General features: G+C 33.7%; 5 protein-coding genes and 3 pseudogenes across 14 annotated transcripts; 1 reads left to right on the forward strand and 7 right to left on the reverse strand.

Annotated features, from left to right (window-relative positions):
• Positions 1-146: 146 nt before the first annotated feature.
• On the forward strand, positions 147-2,178 carry LOC104776480 (putative inactive poly [ADP-ribose] polymerase SRO2). 3 transcript variants are annotated; one of them, XR_015595438.1, is made up of 5 exons: positions 147-706; positions 821-1,059; positions 1,201-1,338; positions 1,414-1,566; positions 1,909-2,178. XR_015595438.1 is itself a non-coding variant. In XM_010500565.3 (5 exons), exons 1-4 carry the CDS (start codon positions 213-215, stop codon positions 1,525-1,527), a joined length of 888 nt encoding a protein of 295 aa, XP_010498867.1. In that variant the 5' UTR covers positions 156-212; the 3' UTR covers positions 1,528-1,566; positions 1,909-2,178. The 3 variants fall into 3 exon arrangements, 1 of the variants encoding a protein (XP_010498867.1); XM_010500565.3 differs by having other exon boundaries at positions 156-706; positions 1,201-1,241; XR_015595439.1 differs by lacking the exon at positions 1,201-1,338 and having other exon boundaries at positions 156-706.
• LOC104776481 (uncharacterized) lies at positions 2,095-3,944 on the reverse strand. Of its 2 annotated transcripts, XM_087508785.1 has the most exons (6): positions 3,733-3,944; positions 3,414-3,549; positions 3,163-3,327; positions 2,963-3,085; positions 2,729-2,872; positions 2,095-2,622 (listed from the first exon to the last, which is right to left on the reverse strand). In XM_087508785.1, exons 2-6 carry the CDS (start codon positions 3,540-3,542, stop codon positions 2,176-2,178), a joined length of 1,008 nt encoding a protein of 335 aa, XP_087364911.1. In that variant the 5' UTR covers positions 3,543-3,549; positions 3,733-3,944; the 3' UTR covers positions 2,095-2,175. The 2 variants fall into 2 exon arrangements, with proteins under 2 accessions (XP_087364911.1, XP_019099165.2); XM_019243620.2 differs by lacking the exon at positions 3,733-3,944 and having other exon boundaries at positions 3,414-3,675.
• Positions 3,945-6,218: 2,274 nt separating this feature from the next.
• LOC104776482 (uncharacterized) lies at positions 6,219-7,796 on the reverse strand. Of its 2 annotated transcripts, none has more exons than XM_010500568.3 (5): positions 7,571-7,796; positions 7,291-7,467; positions 7,081-7,203; positions 6,839-6,982; positions 6,219-6,723 (listed from the first exon to the last, which is right to left on the reverse strand). In XM_010500568.3, exons 1-5 carry the CDS (start codon positions 7,628-7,630, stop codon positions 6,340-6,342), a joined length of 888 nt encoding a protein of 295 aa, XP_010498870.2. In that variant the 5' UTR covers positions 7,631-7,796; the 3' UTR covers positions 6,219-6,339. The 2 variants fall into 2 exon arrangements, with proteins under 2 accessions (XP_010498870.2, XP_010498869.2); XM_010500567.3 differs by having other exon boundaries at positions 6,219-6,762; positions 6,872-6,982; positions 7,571-7,793.
• An 833-nt stretch (positions 7,797-8,629) lies between these two features.
• On the reverse strand, positions 8,630-9,994 carry LOC104776484 (uncharacterized). Of its 3 annotated transcripts, none has more exons than XM_087508788.1 (4): positions 9,823-9,978; positions 9,563-9,631; positions 9,105-9,459; positions 8,630-9,017 (listed from the first exon to the last, which is right to left on the reverse strand). In XM_087508788.1, the coding sequence occupies exons 3-4, from the start codon at positions 9,252-9,254 to the stop codon at positions 8,655-8,657; spliced, it is 513 nt and encodes a 170-aa protein (XP_087364914.1). In that variant the 5' UTR covers positions 9,255-9,459; positions 9,563-9,631; positions 9,823-9,978; the 3' UTR covers positions 8,630-8,654. The 3 variants fall into 3 exon arrangements, with proteins under 3 accessions (XP_087364914.1, XP_087364913.1, XP_019099166.1); XM_087508787.1 differs by having other exon boundaries at positions 9,563-9,748; XM_019243621.2 differs by lacking the exon at positions 9,563-9,631 and having other exon boundaries at positions 9,105-9,248; positions 9,823-9,994.
• Positions 9,995-10,626: 632 nt separating this feature from the next.
• LOC104776486 (uncharacterized) lies at positions 10,627-13,304 on the reverse strand (annotated as a pseudogene). The gene is made up of 5 exons (XR_015595441.1): positions 13,136-13,304; positions 11,624-12,819; positions 11,385-11,522; positions 11,149-11,292; positions 10,627-11,056 (listed from the first exon to the last, which is right to left on the reverse strand). The product of XR_015595441.1 is annotated as an uncharacterized LOC104776486 (transcript).
• Positions 13,305-13,791: 487 nt separating this feature from the next.
• LOC104776485 (uncharacterized) lies at positions 13,792-15,536 on the reverse strand (annotated as a pseudogene). Its single transcript, XR_015595440.1, has 6 exons — positions 15,342-15,536; positions 15,138-15,227; positions 14,892-15,047; positions 14,624-14,761; positions 14,380-14,523; positions 13,792-14,304 (listed from the first exon to the last, which is right to left on the reverse strand). The product of XR_015595440.1 is annotated as an uncharacterized LOC104776485 (transcript).
• Positions 15,537-22,345: 6,809 nt separating this feature from the next.
• Positions 22,346-24,955, reverse strand: LOC147946721 (uncharacterized; annotated as a pseudogene).
• Positions 24,956-24,995: 40 nt separating this feature from the next.
• On the reverse strand, positions 24,996-26,165 carry LOC147946722 (uncharacterized). Of its 2 annotated transcripts, XM_087508789.1 has the most exons (4): positions 26,031-26,165; positions 25,755-25,893; positions 25,527-25,670; positions 24,996-25,443 (listed from the first exon to the last, which is right to left on the reverse strand). In XM_087508789.1, the coding sequence occupies exons 2-4, from the start codon at positions 25,863-25,865 to the stop codon at positions 25,129-25,131; spliced, it is 570 nt and encodes a 189-aa protein (XP_087364915.1). In that variant the 5' UTR covers positions 25,866-25,893; positions 26,031-26,165; the 3' UTR covers positions 24,996-25,128. The 2 variants fall into 2 exon arrangements, with proteins under 2 accessions (XP_087364915.1, XP_087364916.1); XM_087508790.1 differs by lacking the exon at positions 26,031-26,165 and having other exon boundaries at positions 25,087-25,443; positions 25,755-25,901.
• Between the last annotated feature and the right edge of the window lie 133 nt (positions 26,166-26,298).

Here is a 26,298-nt window from a genome sequence, read left to right on the forward strand (position 1 = left end):
AAGGAAACAAAAAAAAGATGACATTGCTTTCCTTAGTGATGACATTTTAACGTGATCTTACAATAGGGGTAATATAGTCATTGTACAAATAAAAAATCTTGTCCTGCAAGCAGAAAAAAAGTAACGGCACCGCTTATCATAATAAAACCGTTTACTCTGTGTGTGTGTTTGTTTGTTTGTTTTTTTTTGTTGTTGGTTGGTGGTTGGTGATAATGGCGGCGCAGGTCGAAGTAGAGGACCAAGCTTCCGTCACCAAACTAGATAATGGCGAAATATTCGATTCAGCACTCTCCGACGATGCAGATTCGTCATCTCTTTCTCGGTCCGGGTCTTTCATCTCTTCCTCATCGTTGATTCTTCTCGACGAAGGAAACTCGGAGCACGACGTTATCAAGGCGTGTTTGCTCTCTGGTATGGGTTTCGTTTCCAGCGACACGACGATCGTCACGATTCGCAAAAACACTTCCGATGGGATCACGAACAGAGCCAGGTTTCTTTCCTTCAGGATTTTCACCGATGCTGTGGCGAGGAAACGCGGCGGAGACGCGAATGTGAAATACGGTTGGTGCGCTGGTTCTTCCAAAGAGGAGATTGAGAGTATCGTCTCTTACGGATTTAGCAATCGTGATGTTGGGAAATTTGAGGATGATCCTTGTTCTCATGGAGTTGGGATCCATTTTGTTCCTTCCAAGTGTTCTCTTCTCGCGTAAGTGAAACTGTGTTTGTGATTTTGAGAGATTTTGATTTTTGACTTAGATTTAGAATATATCGTGTGATTTGAGAGATTTTTGATTTTTGTTGTTGTTGTTGTTGTTTGCAGGGCTTCAGCTGCAGAGCCAGATGAGGAAGGTTTAAGGCATCTTCTCTTATGCCGTTTAATCTTGGGGAAACCTGAGTTAACCACCTCCGGTTCTAAACAATTGTATCCTAGCTCACCTGAGTTTGATTCTGGTGTTGATGATCTTCGTAACCCTAGAAACTATGTGGTTTGGAGCTGTAACATGAACTCCCATATCTTACCGAGTTATATCGTTAGTTTTAGGTCTCCTCGTCTCACAGGTTTGTTGTTGTTGACTTGTTGTTGTTGTTATAATTAAACACCTTCAAGGGTCTCTCTCTTCTTTTGGGTACTTTGTGATTTTTTCATAGTTGCTGAGAGGATTTGGTTTTTGTGTGTGTGTGTGTGTGTGTTGTTTTCAGTAAGTAGAGGTGGTTTTGCTGCAAGACCAAGCTCTCCTTGGGTTAGTTTTGACTCGTTGATGTCAATGCTGTCTAAATCAATGGATTCTTCAAGAATGAACTTGATCACATAAACATAAACACAATAGTGACATTAGTGTGACTAATTCCATACCCGGAATTCATCGTAAGTACTTTTGTGGTCCAAATTAAATGTGGGGTTTCATATTGCAGAAACGGAAGATCAGGAGAGACCAACTGGTTAAGAAGATGAGAGAAGTGGCTGGAGACAATCTTTTGGCTGAGATTATTAAGAATCACAGAGACAGAAACAAAGTCAAGAATTAAAGAAAAAAAAAGAAAGAAAGAGAAACACACACACATGAGGTAAGCAAAGTCTTTATTCTCAACTAATCAAATTAATGTTAAGTGATTGTTCTTATTCGTTCTTACTTATGGAGCAAGGATTTGTTAAAAACTTAGTCTTGTTATATATATTGGGGGAGGGTATAATATGAAAAGTGACCTTTTTTCTTGTCAAACTCCACATCAGCCTATATATACCTTTTATAAGACGTGTGTGTTGATCGTTGATCCAACTCATGCAATGTTTTTTGAGGCCATTCATTTGCTTTTCCTATTAAACAAACATATGGAATTTTTAAGAAATGTCTTTTACCTTCTAGAATATATTATTGACCTTTTCTTTTTCTTCTTTATTCATTGCAGAGAGAAGTTTCACACGTGTGAAAGATGACAAGAAGAAAACAAATCAATAGAAGAGCACACGCGTTTTAAACGTACATAAAGAGAGCTTCAATCAAAATTGTGTATGTGAGAGTTTTTAAGCATTTTTTTTCTTCTTCCTATTGGAAGGTACAGTTTCTGTTAGCGGTAAAAAACAGAGGGTTTTCCTTTTGATTTGAACTTTTGGGAAACTTGTATTCCAAATCTCCAGAACAATCAAGAAATTCCAAAATTATAGTCTCTTTTTAATTACATGGTCCTAGCATTTGTAAACCTTATCCCTTTATTCCTCCTACGCAATCTCCATCTTTCCTTAATATCCACAGTTTTGGTTTTCTCCAATACAACACTGTTTTCTCCTTTTTGGTCATCAATATGGCCTACTCCTCCTCCACCTCCCCGGAGTCTAGTAGCTTCAGCGAAAAGATCTTCCATCATACTCTCTGTGGTTTTAATGGTGATCCCACGTATGTACCAAGAAAGCGGCGGTGGAGTAAGAAGAGCAGAAGGTTGGAACATCTGATCCATTCTCACCTTCGACCCAACCCTTCCTCGTCCCTTGCTACAACTGTGGTAATCTTCTAGAGTTTTTGGCTTTGAGCGGTCACATAAATGCTCGTCTATAAACAATGGCTCCACTTTCCAACAGCCCTCGAATACTTTCATGAACATTGTTTTCTCTTGCTTATAACTTGACTGGCCTCAATAAGCAAGAGAACAAAAAAAAAACCCTAATTGAGTTTATGGAAACAGAACGAAAAAGATTCATTCTTTCGAGAGGGATATAAATAGTATATCTTACAGTTAGGTTTTCTCGGTCTTCTTCGACAATTAGATGTATAGGGAAAGTACCATCCCACCAAAGGAACTTCCACGCCGCGGCTTGCTTCACCTCCACGGTCTGCTTTAGCCCTTCGTCAATCAAAACTGTTCTCGATATGTTTTCCTGTTTTATGATCATTTAAGATCTCTGTCTCAAGTATTTGCTGAAATACTCAACTCAATTCAAACAAAAGAAGACCGTGGCGAAAAGCACCTTGATGTTTTTGAAGTATCTTTTGTTGTCTGGATGAGTGAAAATGTTGTACACTGATTCAGGAGGCAATCCTACGTCTACTTCAATGTTCAAATGGCAAAACAAACCATTTTGTGATTTCACCTGCAAACGTAGAAACTTAAGAATCATATTTTGTCTAAATTATTCCAGCAAGACCAAGTCTTAAGATCTAATCTTACCACCACTTTAGGAGGTTGATCGATCCATGAAGGGTTATCTCTCCAAGCTTGTAATTGCTTCTCTAACTTCTCCTCATCTCTGTGCTTCTCATAAGTAGTCTCTATCTCTGACACTGACTTAATCAAGCTTAGCTCTTTAACATTCCTTAATCTCTTGAACTCAGCCTACAAAAAGAACAAAATTCATAATATAACTAAATTTCTATATTTGAATAAGCTTCTTGAGAGATGGAAATGAATGTTTTTTTTACCTTGAGAGGCTCTTGAATTGTTTGATTCATCCAGACCAAAAATCCTGAAAATACAACATTATTTTCGAACAGTTTAACGAAACCTACACCGCTCTTCTCCTCTGATCTTGAAACTTCAGATCCACCCATTTTGTTTCTGTAGAATTAGGTCACAAAAACAGAGCAAGTCAACGCTGTGGTTTGAGGGAAACACACAGAGAGAAAGATTTGATTAATCAAAGATTAGAAATGAAATAGGAAATTAATGATGAATACTTTTACCAAAAAAAAAATTAATGATGAATATATCAAGAATCAGTTAGGTGGAGATTGAGTGTACCTTACGCACCAAGAACTAAAGATCTGGGACAAGTTCTATTCTCGTGAGTTCTCTCTTTGGTCGGTAAAGCATGTGCGTAAAATCGGCCGGACATTGCTTTCGACTCGTGTTTTTCACTTTGTCGCAACTGAACTCGTGATACTCTAACCTGTTCTCCTCTACTACTCTACCACACGATAAAATAGTCGACTGTGGTTTGTAATTCAAACTCAATAATGAATTTTGTTTTTTTTTCTTTGTCTTTTCAAGCCTCTCTAATTTATATTATCCTGAGCCAGTGTGCAAGGAGTCATATAATCTGTAATTATGTTTGTTGAATAAAGAATTAAGATGACGACAGAAAAAGGAAAAAAGAAGGATACCCATTAACATTTTTTTTTCTTTCTTTTAAATGGAGGCGGGCTTAGAGCTACGTGACATCCAAGTATCATGGACTTAGATATGTAATTAATGGGTCAATTAGCCGATTCTTAATAGTGCTTATTATGCATATCAAAAGTTCAGTGTAGTTGAATGTTAGGTGGATCTGCATACAATGCATGTCACTATGCATGGTATGGAACGTGATAGAATGGATAAAGAGCAAGTAAGAGCATTTTGGGCTTAAGGTTGCTGACATAAGTCGACTAGAGTTATATATCCCTATATAAGTAAAGGAGAAGTACAAAATCGATAATGGATCGGGTTAAAATTAAAAAATTACCCAAAATCAACCAAATTGGATCCGGGTCAGAAATATCAGTTTCGTTTATAATGGGTTATCGGGTTAGAATCTGAAAATATATTTAAATTTTGCAATATTTATTTAAATTATACTCCAAAGGAAACCTAAACAAACATTTCAAAAAAAAAAAAAACCATATTAATCACGAGAATATTGGTTTTCATATTTTTTAGGAAACACATATATATAATTTTTTTAAATAAAATCATATTTGTTATTTATAAAATAGCACATTTCTTATATGACTAAAGTTATTAATAACTAACAAAGAAAAAATGTAAATTTTACTACAAATAATTTAATAAAAATCTTTAATTTTTTTGAAAAGAGAATATTTTTTAAAACAAACTTTAAAAATTTACAAAAATAATATTGAGTTTGTTATAAAATTATCTATGTAATTCTAATAAAGTACATAATAATGATAATGTAATTTATCTACACCATCAAATAGAAAATAATTTAATTATATGATGATTTTAATTTTCTAAACCATCACAAAACCTTTAATGGATTATCGTTTAAACAAACTTACCATCATTAATACGTATAAATATATTTTAAAATTTTGATTTAAGGAAAATATCTAAGAAGATCAATTTAAATTTAGAATTCCCCAAATATAGTACCTAACATACAACTATAAATATATTCAAATCCCAAAAACCTTTACTGTTAATTATTCGGATTATGAAGAAATAAACTAACCATATTTAAAAACTGTTTATAGATAATAAGGAAATCTAAATAAAATCAATCACCCTAATAATTAACACTTGATATAAGTCACATAACCACTTGACATAACCACTCGAAAATTAAATGAATAATCTGATTTTGATATTTTTGGGAACAATAGTGTATAATTTGATTTCAAATCTACAAACTAACCAAATTAAAATGAAATTTTCAGTTACAGGTAATAGTTTACAAAATCATATCACAATAGTTATTATATTTGCAATTATAATCTTAATCTTAATAAATATGTGGAAAAAAATTCTTAATCATAAATATAGATTTCAATTTTTTTGGAAATTGAGCATATACCTCGAATCTATATTTAAACATTTGCTTCACAAATATATTACTATTAAGATCATATTTATGAAAATGGTAATTAACCCTAAATATTGAAACCGACTTTATTTATCCTATAAATATAGAAGTCGACTAATATATTCACTCCTCACTAATCATTGAAACTTTTCTATTTTTATTGATATTTTTAACTTATGTCGAAACAATCATTGTTGCATGGTTTCAAACGAGATATACATGTTTCTTGAATCACTTCAATGAAACATATGGTGCTTTTTTTGAATCCTCTTTATTTGATAGCAATGATTTGCTCATGTGTCAATCTGTTAGTTTTTATATAAAGACCAATTTTTTTTCTTTGGTCATGATTTGGTGATAGATTGTGTTTAAATAAGATACAAAAATAAATTGGAATGTATCCAAAAATAATATAAATTTATAAAAAATACAAATTTGAATGTAGTTTTTGTTTTTATGTGCTTCAATTTGACAAATAAACACATTTCACAGCCATATATTTTAATGCCTTTTAACATATTTTTCAAAAATTTGAAGAACAGATCTGACTTTCTTTTGCATGAAAGGGAGAGAAAAAGACATGTTGGGTGAGATAAAATAATTGTTGGTAGAAGAGAGAAGATTTGATATATAAGCTCATTGAGATTTGATATTACCATTTTTTTCATTCTACTATTTTATCCAAAACCATTACACAAATATATGATTTAATGTAATTGATTATACTAAAATTTATATGTTGTATATGTCCGCAAATATTCCCCGCGCGCTGTATATCGGTTTTTACAACTTACAACATACAAGTATTCATTTAATTGGTCTAATTAAGTGCTTTCAACGTTTGTTTGTTTTTCCTTTTTTTTTGGTGATGATCTTATCACGTTTCCATTTTCGTCCATTGAAGTCACTATACCAGGACTTCGAAAGTTTATACCCCAAGTTTGAAGTGTTTTAAGCGCAGTTACAGTGTTCTTGACGGTAACATCACGAATGTACCTAGATAACGGCGGCAGATTAAAAGGAGGATATGGCTGAAAATATTGGTTCAATAACACCTTTGAGGCAATCCTGCCTTGTCCGCGGCTACATCTTTTGTATTCTTCCGGACTCTTTGGCTCCATGTGTTTGCATAAGCGTTCTGAATCTACGTATAGGGGTTCCACTTTATAGCTACCTTTGAACACTTTCATCAACATCACTCTCTTTTTCTTATATTTTGCCAGTTCACAATCATCACCACGAGAAACCTAGAGTTAAGTTTCACCAATACAAAACAACAAAAGATTGACTAGTGTGAGAGGGGGTAATAGAAACACTTCTTACTGTTAGGTCTTTTCTGTTTTCATCGACAATTACACTTATGGGGATAGCGAAAGACGACCCAAGGAATTTCCATTCCACGGTTTTCACCACCTTCGCGATTTGCCTCGGTCCATCCTCCCTCAAAACTTTTTTTGATTTGCCTGTCTTCATTTAAAAAAATAAAAATAAAAGAATACACTCTCATGTATTGCTAAATATTAATACCAACATCTGAAACATAAAATGAATGATAAGAGAAAAACCAAAGGTGGATAGAGAAAAAATGGTCCGTTAGATGGATCAGTGATAATGCGGAAGACTTTATCCGGAGGAAATCCCAATCTCAATTCTATCTTTATATGGCAAAGGCCCTTTTTTGTTGTCACCTACAAATATAAGAAATTTTTAATTAAGATCTTTAAAAGGCAACAAAATCTAAGTATAGAGATTTTGCTTGCTGATTTGTTTATTACCTTCACCTTTGGAGGAGCATCATGCCATGTGTGCTTCTTTTCTGCATCTACCCAAAGTTGAACTTGTCTCTCCACCTCATCTTCGTCATAGTATTTCTTCATCTTATCCTGGTCATTGTCATTATCCGTTTCTGACTCGGACTTAGATTCAACATTTTCAGATCTGTTTGGCTCGTCCTACAACAGAAAAAACATACTATATTGTCAGAATAATCTTTACAATGAGTTTATTTTGTGTTGATTTCCTCAGGAGTTCTGATTGATGGAAATGAAAACTGACCTTACGAGGCTCTTCATTGTTCTGGTTGATCCAGCAACCAAATCCAGCAAATACACCCATTTATTTTTGAGAGTTTAGTCTACAAACTAAACTTTAGGAGAAGCTGATCACAAGAGAAAATATATGATATGGTTTTTGATCAGAAATTCTTGGCTAGAAATTTTGAGAGAATTAATGGTGTACGTTAAGTTTTACGTACGGCTAAACCAATAAATGGACAGTTCAATTCTCGTGAGTGATTAACGTACAGACGAGACTTATATGAGGAAAGAGGAGATCATAAGTTGTTTAATTGAAGAATTAATCTTCCTCTCATTTTTTTCTATGTGATCCCTTTTGGTGTAACACGATAAACCAATCTTATGCACACTTTTTTTTTAGATAAAAAATTTTAAACGACAACCTTAGATCATTATATTTTGTTCATATAGCATCAAACAAACTAAATACTAACTTTTTTTATGATTCATTGAACGGTCTATGGCATAGATCACAGTACGCCTTCGAAAGTGAATAACAACACTACCTACGTCCGGAACAACCTAGCTTTTCCGCGTAGACCATGCATGATTGGATTATGGAAGATGGAAGATGGAATAACAACACAACCTAATCCCCATAGAACACCTTTTTTTTGGGTGTGAAATCCCCATAGACTATAATATGCGTTTTGCTATGAATTATATATTTGCTGGCTGGCCGATATTTTGCTCTAATATAAAGATATATCGGAGTTTGAAAATGGTGGACGTTATATTATTGACTGCTCAAAAATTCAAAATTCTCAATATCTTGCATATATTATATTTATTAAAAAAAATATCTTGCAAAATAATAATTAATATGGAAAAAGACATATAGTGTTTGCCAATTGTATTTTCGGTAAATATCTATCCCATTTGTATAAGAAATTAAGATACTTTCATCCATATATTCCAGAATGGTCAAGTTGTTAGTGGCATTGATCGTAAATAATTATTTAAACGAAATATGTTTTTGACAAAGTTTTGATCGTAAATGATCGATTTTAATGAGATTGATTCTGAGCACTCAAAAAAATATAAGAAAAAAGGAAACTCTTAAATTAACGTTTAGGAGAAATTTTTGTGTTTCCATATTTGTCAGTTGAAAGGATTACACCTGGATTTCGAATACTGAAACCCCAACGTTGAAGTGTTTTAAGCACTTTTTTGGTGTTCTTAATGGTGATATTACGTATGAACCAAGAAAATGGTGGCAGATTAAAAGGAGGATATGGCTGAAAGTATTGGTCCATTATCACTTTCGATGCAATTTTTCCTTGTCCACCGCTACATTTTTTGTATTCTTCTACACTCTTCGGCTCCATGTTCTTGCATAAGCGTTCTGAATCTACGTATAGTGGTTCCACCTTATAGCTACCCTTGAACACTTTCATCAACATCATTTTCTCTTTCTTATATTTTGCCTGTCCACAAAAAGCAAGAGAAACCAAAGTGAAATTTCACAAATACAAAAGATATTGGTTATTGGTATATACAGAGAAGCTTCTTACTGTGAAATCTTTTCTGTTTTCATCAACAGTTAGACTTATGGGGACGGCAAAAGACCTCCCATTGAGGTTCCAGGACACAGCTTTCTCCACCTTTGCGATCTGCCTCGGTCCATCCTCCTTTAGAACCTTTCTTGATTTACTTTTCTTCATAACAAGAAAAAGAGTACACTCTCAAGTATATACTTCAACATGCAATAATATCACATTGAAATCATACAGTGATAAGAAAGAATAGCAAAAGTGGTTCGGTGGTTGGTCCGTTATATGGATTAGTGAAAAGTTCGAAGACTCCATCAGGAAGCAACCCCAATGTCAATTCTATGTGCATATGACAAAGACCTTTTTTTGTTGTCACCTTCAAACATCATTAATATATAAGAAAGTTTTGTCAATCTTAATTTTTAATCTACAAATTAATTCCCTTAAAAGAGATTTTTTAGCTCATTTTGTTTTATTACCTTCACCTTAGGAGGTGCATCATACCATGGATGCTTCTTCTCTGCAGCTGTCCAAAGTTGATTTTGCCTCTGCCACTCTTTTTCGTCATAAAATTTCTCCATCTTACCAGGACCATTACTACTATTATTATTATTATTATTATCCGTCTCTGACTTAGATTCAACATTCTAAGATTTCTTAGGGGCCTAGAACAAGCACACATAATCATAATCTAAATTATATGATGGGCCATTGATAATAGTACCTATATTGATATTACCTCTTGAGTGTTCTGATTGATCCATGCACCAAATGCAGAAAACACACCCATTTTCTCTCTTAAATTTTAGTCCACAAATGAAGAAGAAAATGACGTTCTAGAGCTTGTATATAATATGGTTTGAGGAAATTATTGATGAAATTTTTGCGTTTGTCCCCAAAAAAATAAAGATGGCAGCATCTTGGAGAATGATGTACGTTAAGTTTAACTTACGGCTAAACAATGCAGCTGACAACTCAATTCTCGTGAGTTATTGACGTACAGGCGAGACCTACCTGAGGATAAATAAAAATAGAAGCATGAACTTTAATACCCATAAACCAACTTAGAATAGAAAGAAAACATATTAACCATAATTATAAGGACTTACAAATTGTACCAACGTTATAGAATTGTGATTTGGTGCCAGACTTTGATAATCTCATGACTTTTATTTAACCATAATTACTATTTTATAATTTTCTAAACTATTCTAAAAGTTTCTCAATCATAAAATAGTAAATTTTGTTTTACGTACGTTGATAATCCCATGACTTTGATATGTACCAAAGTTACGGAATCAAGATTAGACTCAATATGTTAATTCGCACATTCATGAATTTTGTTTAGATTTGGAGGAATCAAGATTAGATATTAACGTACACCATAACATGGTTATTATCAAAAAAAATTGACAACCATATATAACAAGCTTATAGATGTGCACATAGATTGTCAGAACTACACTGATTATCATAGCAATTGGGTCGATCGAGTAAGAATTACCTTATAAATCAAAGAAACGAAATAAATATGATATGAAAATATTAGAAGACACTAATTAGTGGGAAATTAGGTAATCTTTATTCGACACGCATGCATGGCATGGACAATGGAATAGAAAGGAATGTCCTTAAATATATTAAGAGAGCATTGAGTTCTTCCTAAGAATACGACATCTCTCGCAGTATGGTAGCCCTCTCTTGAAGCATTTTGAGCAGAGTTTTGGTGGTCTTGATGGTGATCTCACGAATGTACCAAGAAAGCGGCGGAAGATTGAAAGGAAGATATGGCTGAAAATATTGGTCCATTGTCACTTTCGATGCAATCTTTCCTTTGCCGCCACTACATTTTTTGTATTCTTCTCGATTTTTCGGTTTCATTTGCTTACACAAACGTTCTGAATCAGTGGTTCTATTTTCCAGCTACCTTCGAACACTCTCATGAACATCATTTTCTCCTTCTTATATTTTGCCTATTGACAATAAGAAAGAGAAACCCATGTTAAGTTTCACCAATACAAAACAAATATATTCAGTAATGTTAGGGTATAGAAAAGCTTCTTACTTCAAGATCTTTTTTGTTTTCGTCGACAATTAAACTTATGGGGAGAGCTCCCGACCACCAAAGGAAGTCCCATGCCACAGCTTTCTCAACCTTCACTATCTGCCTTGGTCCATCTTTCTTCAAAACCTTTCTTGATTTGTTTTCCTTCACACACACAAAAAAAAGGATCACACTCTCAAGTATTGCTTTAATTATCTAGTATCACAATAGAATTGCGCAATGATAGGAAAAAAAACCAGAAGTTGGCGCCTAAACTTGTCGATCACAAAGAATGGTATATTGGTTGGATTAATGAAAAGTTCGTATGCTCCATCAGGAGGCACTCCCAATGTCAATTCTATGTTCATATGGCAAATACCCTTTTTCATTGTCACCTTCAAACGCAAAAATATATTTTTTTGAGACTTTTCTAATCTTTACTCTCATTCTTAAAATTTAAGTATTATTCAGATTTTGTTTCCTTATTTGCTATTACCTTCACCTTTGGAGGGGGATCATACCATGGATGTTTCTTCTCTGCGTTACTCCAAAGATTTAGTTGCTTAATCTCCTCATCTTCGGTATTATTAGTATCCATTTCTGACTCTGAATTAGATTTAACATTCTCGGTTCTCTTGGACTCGCCCTACAATTAACCAATATAGTTGTAGAATTAGGTATTGAACTGACTTGCCTTTATTGATCTAGGTTACAACCTTATTTATACATGTTTAGCTAGGGTATACACAAACCGTCATTGACGTAAACTACACGTTTAAAGCCCAAAATACTAAGCCCAGAATATATCGCTAATACTCCCCCTCACGTTGGAGTGTGAAGGTCCTGAACACCCAACTTGGACATCAAATAGAGAAACTGTGGACGACCTAGTGCTTTAGTCAGTAAGTCTGCAAGTTGATCTTCGGAACGAACATGTTGTGTAGAAATGATACCATCACGAACTGCATCACGAACAGCATGACAATCATTTTCGATATGTTTAGTGCGCTCATGGAAGACTGGATTAGCAGCGATGTGTATAGCAGCTTTATTATCACAGAACAATCGAGTTGGCGCAGATTGCTCAATACCAAATTCTTTTAACAACTTACGCAACCATTTAATTTCACGAAGAGCGACAGACATGGCGCGATATTCTGCTTTGGTAGAAGAATGAGAGACAACATCCTGCTTCTTAGCCTTCCAAGCAATCGGAGAACCACCAAGAAGAACGACATACGCAGTAAGGGAGCGTCGTGTAATCGGACAAGTAGACCAATCAGAATCACAGTACACCGTGAGTGATAAATCAGGATCAGATCGAAGAAGAATCCCTTGGCCTGGTGAACCTTTTAAGAACTTAACAACCCGTAGAGACGCATCCCAGTGGGCTTCCCGCGGAGTCTTCATAAACTGAGACAACACATGCACCGAATAGGCTAACTCAGGACGAGTATGAAGAAGATAGAGCAAACGCCCAACCAGACGACGATAAGGCGTAGGATTTGAAAGCAATGGACCATCATCATCCGCAAGATGATGGTTTTCTTCAAGAGGAGTGACGGCAGGACGAGAACCAAGATTACCACTGTCAGCAATAATATCCAAGGTGTACTTCCGTTGAGACAAGAAAATACCATCCGACCCACGGGAAATTTCAATACCAAGGAAATACTTCAACTTCCCCAAATCCTTCATGGAAAAACATTTCCCCAAATAATCTTTGAATTTTTGTAGCATGTAACTATCATTACCACAAATGAGCAACAAGAATTTTAAAACTTTTCTAGCTCTGATACCATGTAGAATTAGGTATTGAACTGACTTGCCTTTATTGATCTAGGTTACAACCTTATTTATACATGTTTAGCTAGGGTATACACAAACCGTCATTGACGTAAACTACACGTTTAAAGCCCAAAATACTAAGCCCATAATATATCGCTAATAATAGTACTTTACATAGATTGACTTGATGAGTTCTCTGATTGAATAAAATGAAACTGACCTTTGGACACTGTTCAATGTTCTGATTGATCAAGCCACCAAATCTAGGATAGGACACACTCATTTCGCTCTCAAAATTTTGCTCCACAAATGATACTTACCTAGTCAGAAGAGCAACAAACGGCACAAAGTTTGTATAATATATGTCTTGATCAGGAACATGAGGTTAAAGGTTTATTCAGAATTATTAGACAGAATACAATATGAAACTGAAAGAATGGTGTACGTACGTTATGTTTTACGTACCGTGAAACAAAGAAGTAGGCTCTATTCCCGTGATTTCTTGATGTACAAGCGAGAGCTACCTAAAGAAGGAGGAGATCGAAGGTTAATGAATCTGAGGATGAAGTTCGATTTGGTTCAGAGAAAACAAAGAAACATGAGAAGTTTGACGAAAATAAAGAAACATGAGCAGAAAACCAAAAAAAAAAAAAAAATGCTCCTCTGTTCTCTTCTCTGAATTGTTAAATTAGATTTTGTATGAAAACCAAAAATAAAAAAAAATGTTGTTAACTATGTTAACTGAAGTTTGACAGTTAGTTAACCCTAATTCACGCATAAATTGGTGATTTAAATGTTTCTTTTCGAAAAATAATTTAGTTGAAGATTTGAATTGAAAACACTAATTAATATTGGAGATTTAAATTAGAGAAAAGTAAAAAAAATTGGATGTTTATTATGAGATTTGTTTGTTTTCATAATTTATTAAAGTATTTGCAAGAAATTACAAAAATTTACCTTTCAGTTAAGTAAAATAACAACAGAGTGATATCTTGGTAAAAGAAATAGATTTTATAATAAATTAACATTACAACAATATAGACTAAGTGGTCCGAACCGGATTTAGGTAGCCGTTTCACCATTGTGCCAAGCGATGATAAATTGTCTATTATCTTCTAGCAAAATCTTGGTGGCTTTGATAGTGATCCAACGAATAATCCCAGAAACTGGTGGCACATTAAGAAGAGAAGAAGGTTGAAATATCTGCTCCATTGTCACCTTTGATGCAATCCTTCCTTGTCCGTGGCTACATTTTTTGTATTCTTCTGCATTCGTCGGCTTAATAGGCTTACATAACCGATTTGAATCTGCGTATAGTGGCTCTATTTTCCAGCTACCCTCGAACACTTTCATGTACCTCATTTTGTTTTTCTTTTTGGTATATTTTGCCTAAGCGAAGAGACCAAACCCAAGATTATTTCACCTAAAACTTAACAATAAGGGGGTATATAGAAACTTTCTTACCGTAAGATTTTGATGGTTTTCGCCGGTAATTAGATGAATCGGGATAGTTCCAGACCACAAAAGGAACTTCCATCTTAGAGCTTATCTTACATCCGTGACCTGCCTCGGTCCATCTTTCTTTAAAACCTTTGTTGATTTGTTTTCCTTCATAGAAGAAAAAAAAAAACACACACACTCTCAGTTATTGCTATAGTTAACTAATACTCAATTTAATCATATAAAAATATAAGAAAAGAAAACAAACCAGACGTTGTCTCCAACGCTTGTCAAAATTGAAGTAAGTCATGTTTCTTGGATTAGTGAGCATCTCATAGACCCCTTGAGGAGGCTCTCCCAATATGAAATATATATCCATGTTGCAAATACCATTTTTTGTTGTCACCTATAAACATCAAACATATAAGAAAGTGTCATGATCTTATTTTTCTTTTAAAAAACATAACAATTTCTCTAACGGCAAAAAACAAACTTCAAATTATCTGGGACTTTGGTTTGCTGATTTGCTATCATACCTTCACCTTAGCAGGAACATCATACCATGGATTCTTCTTTTTCGCTGAACCTAGCCAAAGTCCTGCTTGCCTTTTCAACTCGTATACGTCATAATATTTAGGATCTACTGCATACAAGTTCTTCGTTCTAACCTCCCCAGGTTCCATGGACTCGGTCTACGACAAGAGATATACTTGTAATGTAATGTGATGAGTATGATTAACCGATAAAGTTTTTTTATATATTGTTTGCTGAAATGCTCTTACCTTACCAGGTTCATCATACCATGGTTTTAGATTAGTTTCTTTCTCTGACACTGAAGTAGAATCAACATTCTCAGATCTCCTAGTCCCAGCCTACAACAGCAAGCAAACAGAATCATGATCAAATTTCTAGAAATAACTAAACGACATAGTAGTTTATATCGATTTGAGTTTTCGGGTTCTATGATTGATGGAAATGAAACTGACCTTAGGCTGAAAGTTCTGATTTATCCACCCACCAAATCCAAGAAATGCACCCATTTCTCTATCAAGTAATTAGTCCACACATAAACAGTTACCTAATCAGAACAAGAGCAAAGGACGATCATGAGAGTAAGGTGCTAAGGTTGTTTATTCAAATTTAGATACAGTATTAGCTAGGTTGAAAGAATGGAATGGTGTACGTTATGTTTTACGTACCGTGAAACAAATAAGTAGGCAGCTCCATTCTCATGAGTTGTTGAGTCTTGACGTATCAGCAAAGATCTACCTAAATAAAGAAGAGATTCAAGGTGGGATATCTTGATTTTTTAATTAGCTAATATTTTAAAGCATTTTGGACAATTTTAATATTTTACTTATTTTAGGACGGGTGCTTTTTTCCCTAATATAATTTTTCTCCGTAAATATATAATTTTCTCAAATAGAAAACATATACTCCATACTATAATATATATATATATATATACTAGGATCGGACCGCGCTACAGCGCGGGAGAATATTCATTAATACGTAAGTAATAACAATTGGAATACATAAAATATTGTAGAAGATTGCATTTGTAAAAACACACACTCATAACATATATTTTGACGGACCAACCCGTAAAACATTTATTGGTATAAAAATATACATTTATAATAATACGCCGAACCAATCCGTAAAAGACTGCATTTGTAAAAAATACAGAATCATAATGTATATTTTTACGGAACAACAGTAAAGCATTGCATTCCTAAAAATATGTGCTTATAAATTACACACTCATAGTATATGTTTTGATGGACCAATCAGTAAAATATTACATTCGTAAAAATATTTCTTTGTAAGAAATACACACTTACAGTGTATATTTTAACGGAACAACCCACTAAACTATTGTATTCATAAAAATATGAATTTGCAAAAAATACACAGTCACAATATATTTTAACGGACCAACTCATAAATGATCGCATTCATAAAAATATAAATCCTAACCGTCTTATGATAAGATTATGAGTTTTGCAAACCAACCCGTACCCTTTTATAAAAATCCTATATTCTAAATCATATATGTAAATATTAGATTTGCTAGATTTGATTAAGTTTTTAAAAATATGTTGTTGAGAAGTAAATTTTTAGGATATTATAGATATTTTAAATCTTTATAATATAGGATTATAATACAGCAGAAATTTAAATCCAAAAAAATATATCAACTTACATTTTTGGATCATTTTTTAATAATGTAGAGTTATTACATATATTTGGTCATTGTTTGTTCTTAAAGTAATAATACAAAGCCTATATATATTATGTAATACAAATGAGGTAATTTTATTTTACTTTAAATGATTCCATAAACCGTATAGTTTTCAAAGTTTAATATGAATTATATAAAATATTATGATTAATAAGTGATTGCCACTGGAATACTGTTTTGTTTTTCTTTTACGGGCAAAACGTGTAGAAGATACATAATGTGTTTAATACATGAGTTAAGGTGCTCAAAAAAAAAGCTAAAGAAAAAAGATATTAAAAAATGTAGAAAAATATAATATCGGTTGGAATTCATTCTTGTAAAGCGTTTTGATACATATTCTTTTTTTACGTATTTGATTATCTTGTTTGGTCATGTGTCTTGGATATAATGTCAGCTGGAATTCATACTTGCCAATTTGTTGTTGCAACTTGCAGGGACACATAGAACTTCGATCTGCCAAAAATCAACGTAAAATTTCTTTTGATTCAAATATATATGATTTAGATAAGTAATAAAATGGTGGGCACAAAGTTAAAATGCAAAACAAAAAAATATTTTATCCATCTCTAAGAACATATTATCATCATGAACAGTGGCGGATCTAAAACAAAAATTAATATAAAGCACAAATCATTTATTATTAATAATATTAAATATATAAAATAAAATATTAAATACAATAATTTAAAATTTTATTTTATTTGGTTTTTAAATATATTTAAATTGCATAGTAAATATGTTTAGAATGATATTATATATAAAGATATATTATTTATATATATTTAAACTCTTTATATTTTTGTGAAATAGTTTAAACTACAAAAAAAAAAGCGATAGTATGTTATACTAATTTACTAGTTTTGTAATATGTTTAAAAATATACAGTAGAAAAAGAAGGATAGTTGTTGAGAAAAAAGTAGAAAAATAAAAATTAATTCATTTTCTTTCTAAATTATATGTTGGTAAATATAATAGGAAAACATTCAATACTAAAAAAAATATGACAACATTGATCGTACGTGGAAAAGAAACACAAAAAAAAAGCAACCAAAAAGTTCAAAGAGAAGTTTCGAACTCATCACCTAAAAAACTACATGGGGCACTTAACTACCAAATAAGCTATGAGAAATAATTATACAAAGATAAATCAGAAATATTTTATTATTAGCATGGGGCACGTGCCCCACCCCATATGCACGTAGATCCGCCTCTGATCATGAATCTCATGTATCTTATCAAGAGAAATTATATACATTGATAAGAAGACAAAAAAAGTCATCTTAAATATTTGTTATCATATTAAACTTGAAAAGTTAATTAAATAAAAGAATGAAAAAATAATCAGGCAAAAAAAAAAAGCATAATGTCTTGAGCATGGCAATCATTATTGATATGTTTGTGTTGTTTAGAATAAGCTGCACAACAGATTACATGATTAGTATACTCACATAGTTAAGACATATTAGTACGTATTATTAGTTTTTCTCTAAACTTCTAGTCTATCGTTCGTCCTAATATTTCTCTCTCAAACACTATTACCAAGGCGCCGCAACCACCAAATCTCCTCGACGCCGTTAGAGCTCCAGCTCGCCGGCGACGGGTTCTCTCAGTTCTATCAAGCTCTTCCGTTCTCTACTGCATCTTTTGGTACTCTGTTTCATAGTCTCTTGTTTTTCCCGGAGTCCCCTCGAGGTTTTGGATCTCAACTCCGAGCATGCTTCAGCTTCTTTCTCCCCTTCCCTTGCCTCAATTTCTGGTGAATCGTCTCGTTGTGCCTGCTCCTTCATGGTCCCAGCCACGAGTTGTTCCCTCTGAGACCCCTGAACGCCCCAATTGCCTCGGTTTCCACCGGTCTTACCGCCTCCTATCGATGTCAACCGCAACAACTCTCCGCTCCTTGAAATCTTTTCCCCTCACCAAGTGGTTTGCTTGGCTGCAGCTGGATGGGAGCTCTGTTTTGACAATGGAGCCGACGAAAACTTTGACGGTGAAACTTACATCCTTTGCGCTCTCTAACACACCATTGATTTCACTCTGGTCCAGGTTCGATTCTCACTCTCTACCTAAATCCCTGGCTTTTAGGATAGCTTGGTAAAATGCGTTGCCCCTGAACTGGAAGATGTTTAGATCCGCTAAAACTGTTTTGAAACCAACCCGTTTAGACCTGTGTGTCACCTGTTTGTTTGGGTGTACTTGACAAGAAGTTTCTGAGAGTAGAATCTACATCCTCAGAACCGGTTGTGATAAAGCTAGTTCAAGCTCAAAATCTTTAGTATCGAGTTCCTCTACTTGGTCAAGTTGGGTCTCCTCGGTAGTAGAGTCTCGGTCTCTTCTGATTGGCTTGATATCTATTTGTGTCGAGGAAAGTTGTTTACTTTGGTATGGAGGACTGCATTGCAGAGCTATATTTCTAACCCTGACCCGTCTCTCTGGCGATTTATGATGCTTGCATCCGTTGCTTCTACTTGCTGCATATCACCAAACCCTCAACTCCTTCAGCCTCAGCGTATAACCAGGCTTAAAATTGGTATGATGGTTCCACCTCTGTGGAACGGGAATTACCGATGTTTAGCCACTTTGATCTATCCATCCTTTCCTTGCTTTAAGCTCTCCAATCTGCATATCATCTACTTATTGAAGTTCCCTCACTTAGGCTTGAAGAGTAGTGGCATTATGATTACCATTCCAAGGAGTAGTGATTACCACAACCTCTTCAAGTTTCTCCCTTGCAACCTTACAACCGTAATCACCCTTGCAGTGATCGGTATTCAAAGCACTTTCAACCCTGCTCACACCTTTGGCAAAGCACTACTTCGTGTAGACCTTCTCATCTCGATGAGATCGTCAGCTTTGATTGTTTCATCGCCATACAGTCTTCGAATCAAGACAGTGGCCACCTTCCCTTCCGATGTTTTCTTCATGGAAGCTGCATTGATATGGCTTGATCTCACAGGCTCCAGCTTGCTATCCAGCACTTGGTCCATAGCTCTCAAGACCCTTATATCTTTTGCCACTATCTATCATTGTACTCTCTTTGCCTTTGAATTTGGGGTATGCCCTCTTATATTATCTACGCTACTCTACCTGTTATGTATGCTACTTGTTCTTTAATGAAATGGAAGCATATGTTTTTGTTCAAAAAAAAAGATTAGTATACTCACAAACAAATGATATAAAATATGAATGTTCTTATAACAAAAAAAAAAGTAAACAAAACTCTTTTGTTTGACTTGATAATGAGATGTTTTCTACAAAGGCTCTCATAAACAATGGAGATGTTTGGTTTTCTAATAAGATGATATATCTAGAGGTCATACACAATTAAGTTTAGTTTTGATTTCGAATCAAAAATATATTTGTGAGCAAGCCACATTTATTATATTTATTATCATTGACTATAATTATGAAATAAATTAATTGTTCAAATTAAGCGTTTTTTCATATGTAGTAATTTCGAATTTATAAGCATAGTTTTGTTTAGGAAATTCCTAAAAATTTGAAATAAATGATGATTTGGTAATATAAAAGTTGATTATTGTTTCCATAAATATCTCAAATTGTATAACTAAAATAAATATGTTTTTATTATAGATACAATTTCGAATTTAAGAGCCTGATTTTTATGGTAACAACTTGAATGATTTCCATAAATATTGGTTAGTTATTGTTTTCTAAAAATTAATTCGTTTTATGAATATTAATTATTGCTTTTTGATTTTCGGGTTTATATCCATACCAACAAATGATCTAATTTCCAAGTATCTGAATGTTTAATTTCGGTTTTTTTTTTTTTAATTTTGACCCGATCTGAATTCAATTTTGTACTTCTCTCTTACTAATATAGGGATATATATATATATATTTGAACAATACAACTTTTATATTAGCAAAACGACAAAAACAAAAAATCTCTCACTTAATTTTCTTAATTTGAAAGTGAAAAGAAAAAAGGAAAAAAGATGACTAGCTACACGAAGTATTGGTGAATACATGGTCACACATGCCAAGTATACTATTTTATACTCAACTACACAAAGTATATGTATTACATGGCCACATGCATAAACTATATGACGTTATGCGGTCAACATCATAGACATATAATTCAGTACACCGGTCAATTGACTTCGGTGAAGACCGACGTTAATTCCGGCGTTGACCAACACTTCAAAAAAAAACTAAATTAAAAAAAAAATATTATAGTAAATTATTTATGGGTTTTCATGATTAAAAGAAGATTTCTATTCAATATCCAAATATTTTTTATATATCTCTAATATATTCATTCTTATAATTAATTACTTTTTATTTTTCAAGCTAAAGTAAATAGTTAAATAAAAATAATTTATAATTATTTTCAAGATAAAAAAATTCATTTATAATAATCTTCAAGATATAAAATCATTTATAATGATTTTCCAGATATAAAACAATTTATAATTATTTTCAAGATATATATATATATATATAAATCTCTCATAATCAGATTATTTAATTACTACAAAATCAATAAAATCAAATTCAACTACTTTCATTAGAAACTAATATGCAAAATATTGAGTATATGACTCTTTACTCTAAATTTTGCATGGTAAATGTTATAAAAAAATTTATACACTATTTACTTTAAAATTTACATACTCAAAATAATATATAAATAACAAAAAATTAACAATATTTACTTTTAACATATGAAAATTTTCATTTTTACCCTCTTTTACATAATTACAATATGTTAAATTAATTTTTAGAAATTTTTTTAAAGGTTTGGGTTCTCTATATTACATTTAGGATATATTTAGGAAATAGATTCAAAATATCTTTAGATATTGAATTAACATATAAACAACAACAAAAAAAAATTCACAATATTTACTTTTAACATATGAACATTTTTATTTTTACCCCTTTTTACACAATTACAATATGTTAAATTAATTTTTAGAAATTTTTTTAAGGTTTGGGTTCTCTATTTTACATTTAAGATATATTTAGGAAATATATTAAAAATATTTAGATATTGAATAGAATATTTTTTAATTAATAAAAACCATAAATGATTTAATATAATAATTTCTTATTTTTAATTTTTAATTTTAGAAATTTTTTTTGGTCAACACCGGTCTTCACCGGAATTAATCAATTAGTGTACCAGATTGTATGTCTATGGTGTTGAACACATGACATCATATAGTTCATGCATGTGACCATGTAATACATATACTTCGTATTGTTGAATATACAATAATATAGTTAGTATGTGTGATCATGTATTCACCTATACTTCATGTAACTAGCCATTTTTTTCCAAGAAAAAAAGGTAAACTAATGAAAATAACCTTATATAAAGCATTAATTAATCTCTCCGAAAAACTTACCTTCACAGATGTACATTAATTTTTTTGATTATAAGTCACTAATACTGTGAAGAAAAACAATCTGGTTTCCGATCTTCAAGTTTCCGAAGAGGAAGGAAGAGAGCACTATCGAGTTTTCAAATATGAAGAGGAAGCAAGAGAACTCTTAACTGTTTTGAACTTCACTGTCAACTAAAGAAACAAAGATAACGAACAACCATATGAATTGTCCTTCTTTGGATCTGAAACATGTCCATGAGGAGGAACGATTCATTAAAAACATTAATCGGTTACATTTGAAGAGAAACTAAATTGTTCATAGCTAAATCACTCCTCTGTTATGGGTTTAGATGAAACAGAACCAACCAGGGGTTTCTCTCATAGGCATTCAAGAAAGCATATCCAAGAAGCTTTTGTCCAATCTACCATCCGATAACATAACCATAACCATCTTTGTAGTCGAAGCATCAGCAGCGAACCCGCACCTCTTCATTTCATCGATGAGTTGAGCTGATTTGATTACATCACTAACTAGGAGATGTGCTCGGATTGGAGTGTTGTATGTACAATCGTCTGGCGCAGGCCCTTCCTCCTTCATTTTCCTAAGTAACATATTTGCTTCAGACAGTGAGCCTTTAATACATAATCCTGATATCATTATGTTATATGCCTTGACATCATGCTTCACTCCTTTGAGGGGGAGGCTTCTGAATAAATCCCAAGCATCATCCACCTTACTAGCATTGCACATCCCATGAATAATAATACTATAGATACCAATATCAAGATCCATCTTACTCTTCTGTATTTTTTTCAAAAATTTCCAATGCTTTTTCTATTTCCCCATTGTCACACAACCCATCCAGCAAAATAGAATAAGTCACAATATCAGGATGAACACGACGAGAAACCATCTCTTGGAAGAGTTTTTTGGCAACCTCAAGTTTTCCCGATTGGCAAAACCCTTTGACAAGGATGTTTATAAGTAACTATATTAGCAACCACTCCTCTAAGGGACATTTTGTGGAACAATTCAAAACCATCATCAACCCGCTCAGCCTTACAATATCCATTTATGAGGATATTAAACGTCACGATATTAGGATTACACTCTTTGCTAACCATCAGGGCCAACATCTGGTTTGCCTTGTCTAGGCGGTTCTCCTTGCAAAACCCATCTATCAAAGAACTACATGTAATAACATTTGCTTTGAGAGTGGTGTAGGTAATAACATTTGCTTTAATCCCATTCATCTCCATTTCATTGAAAAGGTTGAGTGCATCGTCGAGGCTCCCGCCTTTGCAAAGCCCATCAATGATAATAGTATATGTGACTGCATCGAGCTTGATCTTTCTTTCTTCCATCTTTCTGAACAAATCCATGGCCAAAGCAGTTTTGCCGGACTTGCACATTACACTTAAAATTGGTCCATATGTAACTTCATCGAGTTGACAACAAATCTGATCTATGAAAACCACAGCTTCAGAGACTTTACCATTGAGACAAAGTCCATTGGCCAAAGTTTTAATCGTAATGAGATCGGGTGTATGTCCCATTTCAACCATTCGATCAACTAACCCCACGGCTTCGGAGACTCGGCCCTCGAGACATAAGCCATTGAGTAGAGTGTTAAATGTGGTAGTGTCAGGCTCATAACCAAGCTTCATGACCTTTCCCAGAACAGAATAAGCGAAACAAACTCTACCACGTCGACAGAAACAATTGATGACAATATTGAGAGTGTACAAGTCATACGCAATCCCATTCAACTCCATCTGCTTTGAGAGACCTAAAACGAGATCATACTGTTTTGTTCTGGCAATGGCACCAAACAATCTATTGAAATCAATTACAGTGGGAAGAGGAGGAGACCTAATCATGGATTGAAAGAGATCAACAGCATCCTCTTCCTTAATATCTTTTTCTTTTTGAATGTAACGTTAAATTATATTCAAAAGTAAAAATACTGTTTTACAACATGTGCATCATTCTGTTGGGAGAGTTTTAAAATTTTTTGCTACAAAATAGAATTTAATGCCTAGTGCCAAGCCAAGTGAGAAGACCAGTCTCATAACGCCTATCTCCCTTGAGACTGATTGCCAGTAGTTGATCCCTGATATGTTTGTCAATGCTTTGGATGAGTCGAAGGGCAGGTTTGGAGTTTTCACCGTGTTTCCGCCCATTTCTTTCCTGCCAGAGAGTATAAATTGTTGTTTGAAGAACAGAGGAAGCTAGAAACCTCACCATTCGGTTATTCCAGTTACAAGTTGATGTAATGATGGAAGACCAGTTAGTGGAGAAGCAAGTCCCATACAACCGCTTTGCAATACCCTCCCAAATCTCTGAACTGAAAGTGCAGGAAAAAAACAAATGATCCCGGGTTTCAATATCATTATTGCAGAAAACACATTCTGCAGGGTTTCCCCTGTACCACTTCGCCATCCGATCCCCCGTGGAGAGCTTGTTTCTGATTGCAAGCTAAGTGCAGAAAGCAAATTTTGATGTTGAATGAGTGAACCAGACACAATGGTACCATGGTACCTCGGCCGTTGCAGTGCGGATGCTGTTCTTCTTCCTTAATATCAGCAATCACATTCCTCAATCTCTCTCTGTAAGAGAAAGAGACTTTCCCATAGAAGAAGAAGACGTGTCTGAACCAATCTAAGCATCGCCCAAGTTAAGAGTTTGAAAGCTCTTAATAAAAAATTGGAGTCGCGTCTCCGACCGGTTAAAACCGGTTTTCTTTAACCTTCTGTTTCAGTCAGAATGACAGCGTTGCTAACAAAATGGTTACTTTCTTTTTTCTAATTTAATAATATGATAGTTTCTTTTTGTTTCTTCTACTTTCTTGTTTTTCGCTATTAATACGCTTATTCGTATCTTTATGGTCGGTACAAAAATTAATTTGTTCAGAGTTTTAGGATATTGTTAAATGTTGACCCTATGCTAAGAGAATATTCGAACCATAGTGTTAGGATTGGTTGAACCTAATGCCATAATTTCAAAGGTTTGATTATTGACTTCCCGAACAATTTAGTTTGGCCACTAATCAACTATTATTATCTATACGCAGATTTTTTTCTTTCATGTACTTTTTCTATGTATATGTTTAGTTAATCCAACGGAAGTATCAATTTACATATGACATATCTACGAAATACCAAAAATTATTACATTTTGTACATATCGATAGCAAAATTTCTAATATCTTCGATCAAAGTCTTCGTAGCTTTGATGGTGATCCCACGAATGATCCAAGAAACCGGTGGCAGATTAAAAAGAGAAGAAGGCTGAAAGATAAGCTCTATTCTCACGGTCGATGCAATCCTTCCTTTTCCGCCGTTACATCTTCTGTATTCTTCTCGACTCTTCGGCTCTCTTTGGTTGCACAAGCGTTCGGAATCTACGTATAGAGGCTCTATCTTCCAGCTACCCTCGAACACTTTCATGTACTTCATTGTGTTTTTCTTTTTCGTGTATTTTGCCTAATTAAGAAAGAGATCGAACCCATAATATATTCACCAAAAAACAGAATTAGTTCGGATATATAGAGAGAAAGTGATCTTACTCTAAGAGTTTTATGGTTTTCATCGATAATTAGATGAATCGGGATAGTTCCAGAAAACAAAAGAAACTTCCATCTCAGAGCTTTCCTTACATCCGTGATTTGTCTTGGTCCATCTTTCTTCAAAACCTTTGTTGATTTGTTTTCCTTCATAGTAAAAGTCACCACACACTCTCAGTTTTTATTAATTAATACTCAATTAAAATTATATGATCGAGAAAAAAAACAAACCAAACGTTGTCGCCTACGGTCATCGTCCGGAAAGAATGTTATGTTTCTTGGATTAGTGAGCATCTCATAGGCTCCTGGAGGGACTAATCCCACTGTGAGTTCTATGTTCATATGGCAAATACCATTTTTTTGTTTTCACCTGCAAAGCTCAAACATATAATAAAAGTTTTTTTTTTCTTTCTAATCTAGCAGTTCCTCTATATATAGGCAAATGAAATAAAACCTAAAAAATTTATGGGATGGTTATTTTTTTTATTTTTTATGATTTGCTATTACCTTAAACTTAGCAGGAGGAACAACCCATGGATGCTTCTTCTTCTCTGCATGCCAAAGTTTTGATTGCCTTCTCATCTCATCTAAGTCAAAATATTTAGTATCTACGGCATACAGTGGCTTGGATCTAACATCCCCAGGTTCGGTAGCTGTATTCTACAGGAAGAAACATAAACTGATTTCTATATCTACCGGATATAGTAATTTATACTGTTTGCTGATTTTCTCTTACCTCACCAGGTTCGGCGTACCATGGTTTTAGATTGGTATC

Source organism: Camelina sativa, chromosome 3, assembly GCF_030686135.1.
Source record: "Camelina sativa cultivar CO46 ecotype springtype chromosome 3, ASM3068613v1".
Classification (NCBI taxonomy): domain Eukaryota; kingdom Viridiplantae; phylum Streptophyta; class Magnoliopsida; order Brassicales; family Brassicaceae; genus Camelina; species Camelina sativa.